The sequence below is a fragment of the Galeopterus variegatus genome, unplaced genomic scaffold, assembly GCF_000696425.1.
Source record: "Galeopterus variegatus unplaced genomic scaffold, G_variegatus-3.0.2 Scaffold175, whole genome shotgun sequence".
Lineage (NCBI taxonomy): Eukaryota > Metazoa > Chordata > Mammalia > Dermoptera > Cynocephalidae > Galeopterus > Galeopterus variegatus.
In genome coordinates, this window is record NW_007726286.1 from 369,158 (window position 1) to 382,373 (window position 13,216).

At 39.7% G+C, this 13,216-nt stretch overlaps 1 protein-coding gene across 1 annotated transcript in view; it reads right to left on the bottom strand.

The window, feature by feature from the left end:
- Nucleotides 1-1,329: 1,329 nt before the first annotated feature.
- The window catches only part of RUNX2 (runt-related transcription factor 2), a 127,304-nt gene continuing 115,417 nt past the window's right edge, over nt 1,330-13,216 (bottom strand). Inside the window, exons 6-7 of the mRNA XM_008563601.1 lie at nt 7,114-7,179; nt 1,330-5,538 (exon numbers count right to left, since the gene is read on the bottom strand). Coding sequence (XP_008561823.1) covers nt 5,060-5,538; nt 7,114-7,179 — 545 coding nt within the window. The 3' untranslated portion in view covers nt 1,330-5,059. The remainder of the gene's footprint in view (nt 5,539-7,113; nt 7,180-13,216) is intronic.

The following is a 13,216-nucleotide window of genomic DNA, read 5'->3' on the forward strand; positions in this document are numbered from 1 at the left end:
CAATCAAGGGAGATTTCCCCCCCCCCCCCCCACCAGGAGACATGTGCAATGTCTGAAGACATTTTTGGTTGTCATCACTGGGGAGGTGTTACAACATCTAGTGGGTAGAAGCCAGGTGCTGCTAAACATCCTACAATGCACAAGACAGCATCCCTGACACACACAACAAAGAATTACCAGGTTTAAAGCGTCAACAGTGCCAAGGTTTAACCCAATGCCTTCCCATAAACCAAGAAATGGAGACTCGGAGGAGTAGAGTGATTTGCCCTAAACCATCCTACCGGACAAAACTGGAGAAAGAAAGCCATGGTGCCCACCTCCCTTGTGGCTGCCTTTTAAAGTCACACAGATGTTGCATTTAAAAACATAAATATTCATCCTCAAAGACCTGCAAATAAGCTCTCTAGCCTAAGCTCACCCAAGTACTTTTAGAATGTATCCTATTCTTAGAAATAAACTGTTTTCAAGATTTCTTAGAAAACAGCAACAAAGGGTTAACAATGAACAGATGCTCTTAAAGGAGGCCTCTAATTCTCAGTACAATGTGGAAGGGCTTGGCCAGTGACTGACCTTTTCTGCACGACATCTCCTGGGCCCCTCCTTTTAGAACGGTGGTAAGCCAAAGCAGGCAGAAAGCACAGGACATAAAGAAAGCAACCACTCTATCCCAGACCCTCAACCTCATCGCAGGGAAGGACCTTACCAAAAATAAACAATGGCCAAGGGAAAAGAATTCTCCAAACTTTAGTTATGTTCACTAGTAGAATTTTTCTGAGGCTAGAGCCCTCCAAACCAAGGTCCATTTTTACTCACCTGTGGTCTTTAGTTGCCATTATTTTTAAGAACCCAAAAGAGACGTGGGAAGGAAACAGAACACCCCCAATGTCTGAGCTGCCTGAGATCTTTGACTACACCGAGGGCTTCACTTGCTGGGCTCTGTTCATGTTCCCAGAGTTTAGTATCATGAAACCATAGAGGCTGCGATCTATACACCCTGACCAGTCCCATAGTTGGAATAAGGGGCTTTACGCAAGGATGGGGTGGGCAGTCCTTCCTCCTGACACAGACTTATAAGAAAGCAAGTTCACCACTAGGTTCTTTGCCCACCTCTCTCTAGGAATAGGTCAAAATAAAAAGATAGTGCTTACCAAGATTTTTTTTTTTCTTCTCACCAGTAATATATGATCTCTGCTCTTATCCAGCCCTGGCAAGTCCTAAAACCAATAAGTGCCCAGGTGTAAGCAGGAGTAGGCATCAGACTAGAGAAGAAACCGCAGATGAGAAAAGACCCAATGTACACACATAACAAAACCAAAAAAGCCATTTTTATTGAAAATTAAATTCAAACTTCAAATTAATATTACAATCATGAGAAAAATGCCAAATAATTCAATTTACAGTTGCAACATACAATACAAATAGTCCCTTTGAAGTTAAGAGTAAACTCATCCACAATCATGACCTGTGGCACAAAGCAGAATTTGTACAATATGTGTATGGAAAGCAAATCTTGGGCAATAGCAACTGGAAAAAATAAAAATGAAAGCTTGTATTTACACAAAATGCTACAAATATTTTTGTTCCACAGAAATCTAAGAATGGTAAAGCATATCCAAAAAATGGAATTTTATTCAGAATACCTAAGAAATTATTGTAAGTTATGGTTCTGGCTGATATATTTCAAAGTACTGCATTAAAAAGCAAACAATTATTTGTAAACATGAAGTAAACAGACATCTAAAAAATGCTCACAAAGAAAATATTTTTAAATGCATTATCTTTTTAAGAACAACAGATTCAAGGTTTAGAAGAGTCGTCTTTTATTTGATTTATTATTGTTCTTTCAAATACGGTAGGTATTATTATCACTTTTGCTAATGCTTTGTGTTTCCATGTACTAAACTAGATTCTGGGTCAGTCCCTTTCCTCGGAGTGGAGGGAGCCCGTTAGCCAGCATACACATCTCCTCCCTGTTGAATTTACGATGGATAGTCCCTAATAGGGTGGAGTGGACTGCTCTGCTCAATTTTAAAGGGCCCTGGGGTGGGGGTGGGAGGGGAGACAGTCTAAAGAGCAAACAATAGTAAATCTGTTGAGTTCCAGGTTGAATGGCATTCCACTAATCTAAAACCGAAGGTGAGGTACCTGTTCTGGACATAGGTTAAAATGTGTGAGACAGTTGAAATGGATAAAAATGTGGCTGCGTTGCTCACGCTGTAAATTCCAGCAAGTTTGTGCTACATAAAGAACCACACTATTTAACCCCAAGGTAATAGAGTGTTGACTAGTACGTGGTTCCATAGTAGTAGTATGACTTTGCTCTGGTCTTGAAATTACAAATCATATACGTGACCCAGTGCAAATTAAGGGTGCAGTGGGGAAAAATTTTTTTAAAAGAAATATTTAACCCCTAGGCCACAAGAAAGGACAGTATTCATTCTAACAAATGTGAATTACCCCATTGGGGTGGGTTGGAGTGAGGGTGGAGCGAAGAAGTGCTTGAATTTTTTCCCAAGGAAAAAAACTTTTAAAGTGTTTCTGGGTTGCTGCCTGCAGCCACTATAACATTTCAACACAAAAGCATCCCTAAAGTCACTTAGTATGTGTACTGTAAACTTAAAAAAGCCCTTTTAACATTAAAAAATAATGTACAAATATAGTACCATTTTTTATTAAATAGGGTGTAGCTGGCACCGGCAGTAACATTTTTATGTCAATTAATTAAAATTGAAATGTGTAACCAGACACTGGCTTTTTTAAGTGCTGCTGAAACAAACACACATATTTTACACTTACAAATAAATGGACAGTGGCATGCTTCAAGCTACCACACACAAACAATAAATAGTATCAATTACTACTTCCATCTTAAGTAAAAGAAAAGTGGCTTATTTATCTAAGCATACTTGGTATACAACCTTTAGAAGGCAAAGTGTTTTCTTTTGTTTTCCCCTCAGTTTTTATTAGGAATCAGGATGAATTCCAAGGGACACTCCCAAGCAAGAAGCACAGGTCCAACTACCTCATAAGCTTCCTGCAATGCTTGGCAGCCTACAAAAGTGGGCTTGAGAATGACCAGAGAGCAAGGGGGCCTCTGCAAAGTTCTACTTAGGAGGGCACAAGATTCAAAAGAGGGAGCCCTGACCTGTGGGGGAAGAGAGCAGGGATTTGCCTGGTTGGTGTCATTAAATGTGCCTGGCCTGTATTAAGGATTTGCACTTGGGAACTTGCCATATGGCTGCCAGGAGTGGTCAAAGTGCATCCTACAGGAGGGCTCTAGCTCAAATTCATACACAGTAGTAGACACCAAACTGCACATACCATGCCCTCCCTTGGCTCTCTATCGTAAGAAATACAAATGTCAAAGGCTGCATGTAGGTCCCCACAGGCTGTATATCCTCTCAGATCAGCTACCTCCTGGAACCTGGCTGCTACTTCAGATGACCAGCTCCCATAGGACAATGACTTCATTCTGCTCCTTTAAATGCGAATTCTGTGCCAAGCTGCCAGTGGGGCCGTGGGTAAGGCAGATTTTGGTTCCCCTGATTTACTGTTTGGTAAGGCTGGTTGTTTAAGAGTCCCTGGTGCAATTTTGCTTTCCTGTACTATATGCATCGTGATTGATCCTTTATCCACATGTGTGGCTTTAAGCTGACTGTGTCTTCACTAAGAAGCCTGGCGATTTAAAGTTTTGCTTAACTCTGAATCCACAGAACATTCTTCTGCAGTTCAATGATTCATTTGTGCTTGTCTTTTTAATATGACAAGAGTCATAATTATCCAAAAGAAATTAGGAAACTACATCCCTCCAGCATTTCATGCTGATAAAGGGCAACAGAAGTGATAAAGGGCTTAAAGTTGTTTTTTAAATCCCTAATTATTGCTTTACAAGGCAAAGCTGTGTTAAGAGGCAAAGATTTGAAAGAACTAAACATAACATTTCCTTCATACATCACAAAAACAAGCTACATCTAAAATATTTGGAGATGGAAGTATTTTTAAAAATCACATTGTGCCTGGATGAACTGAAATTGCTTAGCAATATTTCAGATATGGCTCTAGCCCACTAAAGAAATTTGTTATTTAATAAAGAGAACTTTTAGAGACCGAAGTCAACATATCAATACACTAAGAAATGTTTCAAGGGTCCAAATGTCATTAAATAATTATAAATATATCTTTAAAGTTATATGACCATTCACGTTAGCAAGTTACCTCAGATTTTACACATATTCATAATTTAAAAAAAAAAAAGAAAACAAATAACACACAGCCAAACACAAACACTATCTATACCATTATGGCTATAATAAGGTATTGCCATTTTCAGTTTTGCATAAAAGGAAAAGGGGAGTTTTAGGAATGGGATTTCTTTTTGGTTAAATGGGAAAAGGGGGGAAAAGTATAAAAAAGTAAAATAAAATTATGTATCCTGATCAGTATTTTTGAAATCACTTTTTAGAGTAGGAAAAAAAAAAACAAAACTGAACCAATGAGTTCAAATGAGTACCTGCAGCAAGTCTGAAAGCAAAGTTTGGAACAGTTATCCTGAATGGATCATACCATAATGGAAGCATCCATTCTACTGCTTGTCCCTTTATGTGCACCATGACTGGCTTTGTAAGCTGGTCTGCAGAGTGCACCGGTCCATACACAGCTGCAACCATGAGGGTGTGTGGTTTCAAAGCACAGAGAGGAAGTGGCTTTGCTCTTCTTCCTCCTGAACCTGGAGTCCACCTCTCTGAATTGGCATAAGAACAGGTTATTTATGATAATAACCAAACAACAACAACAAAAATACCTTTTCCCTTGTAACAGTACATCTTAAATAGTAAACAATCTGAAACCTGATTATGATTGTCTCTCTTGGGCCTTCTGCTTCTCAATATCTACCCTCTTACGGTTGCAAGATCATGACAGAGTGAATGAAAAATCTAAAAAGTAGGCACTTTGTAGATAGCTAATCAATATACATATATATGCACTCTCTCTATATATGTATATATTGACACATGTGGGATGTAGCCCCCAGATACCGCTGGGCCACTGCTGAGAAATTTCAATATGGTCGCCAAACAGATTCATCCATTCTGCCACTAGAATTCAGAACAGTTGGGGAACTGCTGTGGCTTCCATCAGCGTCAACACCATCATTCTGGTTGGGCAAATTTGGATTTAATAGCGTGCTGCCATTCGAGGTGGTGGTGCATGGCGGAAGCATTCTGGAAGGAGACCGGTCTCCTCCCGGCACCATGGGGAACTGATAAGATCCTGACGAAGTGCCATAGTAGAGATATGGAGTGCTGCTGGTCTGGAAGGGTCCACTCTGGCTTTGGGAAGAGCCGGGGTAGGGTGGTGGCAGGTAGGTATGGTAGTGGGTGGTGGCGGACATACCGAGGGACATGCCTGAGGTGACTGGCGGGGTGTAAGTAAAGGTGGCTGGATAGTGCATTCGTGGGTTGGAGAAGCGGCTCTCAGTGAGGGATGAAATGCTTGGGAATTGCCTGGGGTCTGAAAAAGGGCCCAGTTCTGAAGCACCTAAAAATTATAACAGAAGATGGGGGAAAAATCTGTAAATATCAATTAAAATAATGATAGAATTTTTACAAGAAAAAAGAAAACTTTAGCTTTCCCAAAAAGGAACAGCAAGCCACAAAACAGACCTTTTAATTTCATTGGTCACTTCACAGTCTTTTTTTTTTTTTTTCCATTTTACAGTCTTAACGGCATTTATCTTTAAGCTCTTCACCCCCGGAGAATCCCAAAGGGCTTTAAAAACACAAATGTGTGCTAGGTCATATGTGTAAACCAACCCAACACTCTAATCATATAGGTTCACTCACCAGACTTTAAGATTGAATCCTCATTAGTTTTTTTCTCTCTCTGTTTCTTGTTGCACTTTAGATATTTAAAGTGAAATTTTTACTAAGTCAGACAAGTAGTTTGTTTTTCTCAACCCAATATAAAATTATAAAATGATCAGTTTTATTATTGGGACTCTTGGCAGGGCTCCTTCATCAATGAAGGGACATCAAAAAAATACCCTAACATGTTCCTATTGCTTCTTTTAACCCTTTAAAAGAATTTGAAATCTTGTTATAATCTTCATCTTAGAAACAGTGAAATCAAGCCAGATTTCAATGTAATCTGAAGCTATCTTATTTATCTGGGGTGGCATAGGAGAGTCTGGTCCTCAGGGATTCTCCAAAGGGTCCTAAACTGGATAAGTAGGTTTTGAAAGGGGGTAGCAGGAGGTACCTTAAGGAATAACTGCATTCCAGGTCCTAATGGGAGATTGTGACCTGACTGAGGCCAAGTGCTGACAGTAGCTTTTGTGAAAGGCTTGCTGCCTAGGGGAGATTAAGAGGAAAGCACCTCCCTGCCCATCTTCCAGGCCCTGTACCACATCCTACAGAATTAGCATGAGGTAAATTTGAGGGAGTAACCTAAAGGTAAAGACGGTTTTCCCCTAAAATGTGAAGTCCTTTAACTTCTAAAACTAACAGTATGCCTCCTTAATAGACATTTCTGGTGCCTAACATATAAAACCACAGTTGTAAACTATTTCATGTGGAAATCAGTGTTCTGAAATGCCTACAAACTTATAGTTGGGATCTTTAAAGACTGGGTTCATTATGATTTTCTAGAATCGACGGAATTGTGACAAGCCCTTTTATAATACCAGTATTCTTATTACAATTTTGATCTCCTCTAAAATCTTCCAATTATTTGGATCTCATACATTTGCTTTTCCTATAGCTTTTAGCTATAAGAAAAAGTACTCAGCAATTTTGAAGACCTTAGTGAATATGTTCTTCTTCAGTCCTACTTTTATTCAGCACTTGTTCTTGAATACTACAATGTTTATTAAAGGAACAATTCTAACGCTTTTCTTTAAAGGTGCTCATTGAGGGTTGTTAATTTTTGTTAAAATGCACACTGCTTATATGCACTTGTCATCATAAGTGTCATGATGTGCATTTTTAATAAAAGGTTAACTATTTAAAAACAACATATTGTTAACAAAACTTTTTCTCACAAATCGGACAGTACCGATCAGACAACCCAGCCCAGCCCAGCCCTGCCCAGCCCAGCAATTGTTAAAAGTCTCACCTGCCTGGCTCTTCTTACTGAGAGTGGAAGGCCAGAGGCAGAAGTCAGAGGTGGCAGTGTCATCATCTGTAAAATGAGGGGGATGAGCTCTAAGTTCCCTTCCGGCTCTAATGTTCTGTGACCATGAATTCCAAGACAGAAGGAGAAGCAACAGCCTTAGAAGAGGAGTAGACAGAGAGGATCCCATCCCTCATTAGTATTTCCCCAGAATCCACAGGCCCATAAGCAGAGGGTGAAAAGCTAGTGAGCATCTTCTAATTCCAGAAGCAAATGCTTTCAAGATGACAAACCAAAACTAACATAGCCCGGGCAGTTACTCCCTGCTTTTTATAAATTCTTGCATCCTCAACTTGCCTCTACCTAACCCCTCCTGAGACTGAAATTCTGACAAGCTCAAGTTTAAAAACATGGAAGCAGTGGTTATGACAGAATCAGAAATGGGAGCAGATGAGATTTAACATCTCTCCAGTGCAGTGCTTATGCCCTGTCTTATACAATACAGACACTGGATGGAGGCCACACATGTTCCTCAGCCAGCCTTTGCTTTGCAGAACATCTAGGTGAACTTGAATTGGCAGAGCTAATAGTTATGGGCAGGTCACTTCTGAATGCATTAAGTTCAATACTCAGATCATATGAGAAAAACCAGAAAAACGTGAGCAATTTAAAACGGAAAGAAGTCGCACTTAAAACATCAACATTTGCCCCCCTACAGAAGCATGCAGTTCACACAGACGATAGTTATGGGCAGGTCACTTCTGAATGCATTAAGTTCAATACTCAGATCATATGAGAAAAAACAGAAAAACGTGAGCAATTTAAAACGGAAAGAAGTCGCACTTAAAACATCAACATTTGCCCCCCTACAGAAGCATGCAGTTCACACAGACGGCATGTTAATATAAAAAATGCTCCTCGTGTGTATTTGTACTTAATATATACTGTAGTAATAATTAAAACTCCATGTGGTTTCACTTATTGTGATGCAGAAGCCTCATGAAAACCCTTTATGTGGGGCCCTCCAGTATGGTTTTGAATTTACCTCTCCCCACACTTTCTTCTCTTTTTCACCTGATACATTTTGCTGATGTTTTTATTACCCATCACATGCCAGGATCACTGTACCTTTTTGGTTTATAGATGCTAACTAACACAAATTGACATTCATTTTTCAATTAATGAGATCTGGTTGTGGTTTATAGAAAACAATGCAACAAATTTCCACTACTATTTTGACCAATCACTTCTAGTCATTTGAGACTATAATGTCTTAAGGATTAACTCTTTCTTGACAAAGCGAGCTAATGTGGACTTTAAAGGGATTACAGGATAAATTTTAAAACTTACAAACAATAGAATTTTCTGGAATTTGCTTAGTCATTTTATGTTACCAAGAAATGTTCCTGAAACATACGGCAATGTTTTCTGTATGAAGAAATATTAACAATTTGCTACAGTATAATATGAGATCCTTTATATAACCATCTATGATAAAGTAGGTAGAGGAATCCTAAACTTAAAAAGAAAAATATAAACCCCTTCCTAATCTCCTATTTATTTATAATCATTGTTGCTGAAGCAAACAGTATAAGTAAATTTTCTTTCATTGAATAAGGTTGTATCTGTACTTCTAATCTCTGTTTTGTACATGAACTCAGGTTTTCTTTCAGATCCCCTTCTTGGGTTATTTTGACATTGTGTCTCAAACTATTCAATACCTTGTGTCACATTATAGCCACAAACTTAAAAATATATATATTGCATCAACTAAAGGAAAGAAAATGTAAATTCAGCTTATAAAAGAGTTCACAAAAAAGATGAAAGCCTAGAGAGTTGTGAAGGTACTATTATCCCAATCAAATTTTATAAAGGTAAACCCAAAGAGGTGTGCCTTGTAGTCTCAGAGCTCCCCAGAACCAGTTTAAAACTGGCTTGATTAAAACTGCTGAATAAATAAAGCCGTTGGTGATTTGGGGACCTTTTTATTTATTTTATTTTATTTTTCTAGCAGCTGGCTGGTACAGGGATCCAAACCCTTGACCTTGGTGTTATAACACCATGCTCTAAACAACTGAGCTAATTGGGTACCTTTTTAAAACAGCAAGGAACAACTTTCATAAATCCATTCTTTTTGCTATTGTCCATGTATCTTTTCCATGCACAAAATTCACTGAGCTTTGCCGAACAACAGAAGTTGCTCAGAAGTTGAGCATGTTACAGTCAACACCAGATCATCTAATTCTAAGAGTTTCAAAGTTGTGTGTGCCAACATTCAGGGATGCCTGGGGACTGCCAGGAGTGACTGGAACCCCAAGATAAACATGGTATATCTTCCTGATGGGTTGGTTTTACTCAAACTGAGGAAAGGGGTACATTATAAAGTAAATAGGAACTTGATATAGAGGAAAATGCAATGTTTCAGTGAATTGTTAGACAAACAAAATGATTTCAACAAAATTTTTCACTTTGAAGCTTTAAGCTATGCCCCCAAATCCTCTAAGATGCCCATGTCCCCTCTTCTGCTGGTTGAGATACTCCAATGGAAGTCTAAACTTCTAATTTACTACTTTCCTTTTAGAAGTCTAAACTTCTAATTTAACCCATTTGACAAACAGGGAAAAGCTGAAATTCAGAGAAAGGAAGCCACTTACTCAATTACACAAACTCACACAGCTGGAGGGAGACACAGCCACGACCACAAAGACCTCTTCAGCTTCCAACAAAGGATATGCTTTTTAGTTACCCTTAAGGAATTTGGTTGACATGATCACAAATATCTCTGTCTATCTATTTCCATATCTGCTATCTTAGAAGTCTATTTGCCTAAATGAAAAATACTTACGTAGACTCTTCTCGTGCCTAAGTGTGACCCCAATGAGAGTTACTACCTTTTGGATATTAACAATGGTTTTTGGCCTTGTTGTTGATCTAATCTGCTAAACAGTGGGCAATTAGTTCAGTTGCTCAGGGCATCATGTGAATGAGACCAAGGTCAAGGGTTTGATCCCCTTAGGACATGCTGGCTTCCCACAAATGCACTTCATTCCAAAGCTGCTGTCTACACCCCTAGCACAGCCAGGCAGCTTGCAAACAAATGTAGCTGTCATAAAGAGAGCTACAAGAACCTTGCTCATTAAAACAGCAACAGCAGCATCAGTTTTTCACAACCTAACGTACATAGGGAAGAATATATTAATAAAACGCCTATGAAGCTCAAATAAAAATAAAATCAGTGTTAAAAGTAAAAACATCTTGTCCCTCCCCACAAGGCCTATGAGGGAAAGAGAAATAGCTTCTCCTTACCCAACCACATTTCTTGGTCTTCAGAGCAAGTGGAAAGTGTGTGAAACCAAGATAAGGAGGAGTAAAAGAGAACCTCTGATCTCCTCTAGCTCTTGTGGTCTGCAATCCTCCACCGACACCTTTCACATACTGCTTTCTAGTGCTACTTATCCTGGGTCTTGTTTGACTCCCAACTGAATAGTGAGCTGTTGAGGGCAGAGATCTACAACTTCTTTGTTTCCCCTTCAGTGCTTGATGACGATAATACTTGACACTTCTAGTCCTTTACCAAGGCCTTTACTTCAACATGCCTTTTTTCATTTAACAGGCCCTCAATAAATAATGGTTGGCTGAAAATGGGCAAGGAGATCTCTAGAATGAAAGGAAATTGGAGTTTGGGAACAATAGCAGACTGCGCACTTGCCATATGGGGCTATCAGCTGGCAAACACTGTATGGTGTTATCTTCCCCTCTGAGCACTAGAATTTACACATCCCCACCAAGGAGACAGGTTGAGGCAGGAAAAAAGGAAAAGGGGCCTTGAATCCAGACTGAACACATGTTGGCATATTCAGAGTCCTCTGTCCTACTTTTTTTATGCAAGGGCATAAACGTACAGAATGAAAAGCCATCATACTTGTCAGCAATGAGGTGTTAACTTCAAAGCTTCATTGGGGCCTTTAAAATGGTAGGAGTTATTGCTTCAACAAATCTCAAATAAAGCCCAGGAACTTTTTATTAACCCCCTCATGGCAGTCTTTCTCTTGGAACATATAATACACAAGATCTACGCAGAGCTGCTCTCCTCTGGTAACTAAGAGTCTTCTTCCCCTTTTACAGCATTTTGCCTGCCCCTTTCCCACTGCTCTATTACATAATTTCCTATTTCACTTCTGTTCCAGTAGCATTTATTTTCTATATCACTCTTTTGTGCCCTTACTCATTACTTTATTGAATTATTAACTGTTTCTTAGTCTGTTCTCTCCAACTATAAAATCAGCCTTGGATGGTAAAGGATTAACTTTCCTCTCATACCCTTCTCAGAACCTAGTACACTATAAGAGTTTAAAATTTTAAAAAATGTGGGTGTATGGATGGATAAACGAACAAGTAAATAAGTAAAAGGATCAGGAACTCTGTACAACAGCTAGCACATTGTTGACACATTAAAAAAAACATATAAAAAGAATCAAGCAATGCTGACATCAAACCTAAATATAATTCAAATACATTCCATATCTATAAAACCTTGTAAAACTCTCTTTAAAGAGCGTTCAGGGCTATTTCCAAGCATCGTTACATCATTTGACCTCACATTACAGACAGGGCCTCACAAACAGCAGTTGGCACTAGTCAGCGGAAGCCTCTGGTTTTCTACTGGTGTTATTCCCACTCCATTCCCAGCACCTGTCCTGCCTCAGAGCTGGTATGTGTGTGCAGGTCCACACTGGGGAGCCCTGGGGAGAAGAGATGAAGAGGAAAGAAAGCCAGGCCAGAAATGCATGGCCTGCTGGAAGGTTAGTACACTCATCCCCCTTCATAATCCTGAGTTAGTGCTGTCAGTAACATCATGGTATTTATTTGGAGTGAGTAGTTAAAGTAACAGAGGGTAAAACTCACATCCTGTCTGAACTTCTAGGCTACTATATTAAACCAGTATGTCAGAGTCATCAAGAATTATACATGACTTATAGATAACATGGAAGCCTGCAGACGTGTGGATCTGAGTGGCAGCACGAGACTTGAATGTGGTTCTCCTGTCCCAGCCGCAGTGTTCTCTATCTCTGCTGCCTCACAGAGCATGCCAGTGGAACAATGTAGGCTGTCTGCTTTGAGCTTCTTTAGATCTGCACTCTATGAAAACACACATGAAAGGGGATGTTTTTCCACTTACTACCTTTTCAAGCCACACACATGGCAGAGCCTTAAAACCAGAGTATATCATCCCCTACGCAAGCATAAGTCAGCTACCTGTCACAATGCATGACTGAGCAACTCTGCAACAAAGGGGGTGAAATATAAGGAGGCAGCTATGGGCATATTCAGAGTCCTCTGCCCTACTCATCTAACATCATGTCCCACTGCTCTTCAGTATGAAGCCTCTTCCTCAAGGCATGACACACACTCAGGACCCTCATGGGACCTTTTCTCATGCTCTCCTTGGCACTCAGGGCCACCTCCCTTCTCTCTGCCAGACCAAGCGCTATCTTCGAAGCTCATCACCATTCAAGGACTTTCCAGGTGTGCAAATTTTTATTATCTTTTCATTACCTTACATGCTTGGGACACATTTATGTATATAAATTTTACCACTCCATGCATTTTAAAGTATTATCATTGGTTTTAGATATGTATTTTCATTTTCCAACTAAAGAGAAAGCAAATTAAGAGTAAGAACCACATACCGTTCTTTTAGATCCTAATACATAATATGGTGCTGAGAAAAGATGGGTGCTTCAAAAAAAATTGCTAAACAGATGAATTACTACCATAGTCTTAACAGGCAGCCTGACAAAAGCAGAAATGCTATATAAACATTATCCAAAAATCCAATTTAGACTATATGCAAAACGCTACTTTGCATTTTCCACACTGAGGTTTTAAGGGATTTTATATCAATTTTCTAAATTTCCCCGAATTTCTTCCCTCACACTAAAAATATGATCGAGTATCTATCACTAAATTAGTTTTAATTTCGGGCCGGCCCAGTGGCGCACTGCTACAGTGCGCCGCTTGGGAGCGCGGCGGCGCTCCCCCCGCAGGGCGGGAGCCCAAAAACCAGGCGACTCCCCCGCCCCGTGGCAAGGGGGGAGGGGCGCAC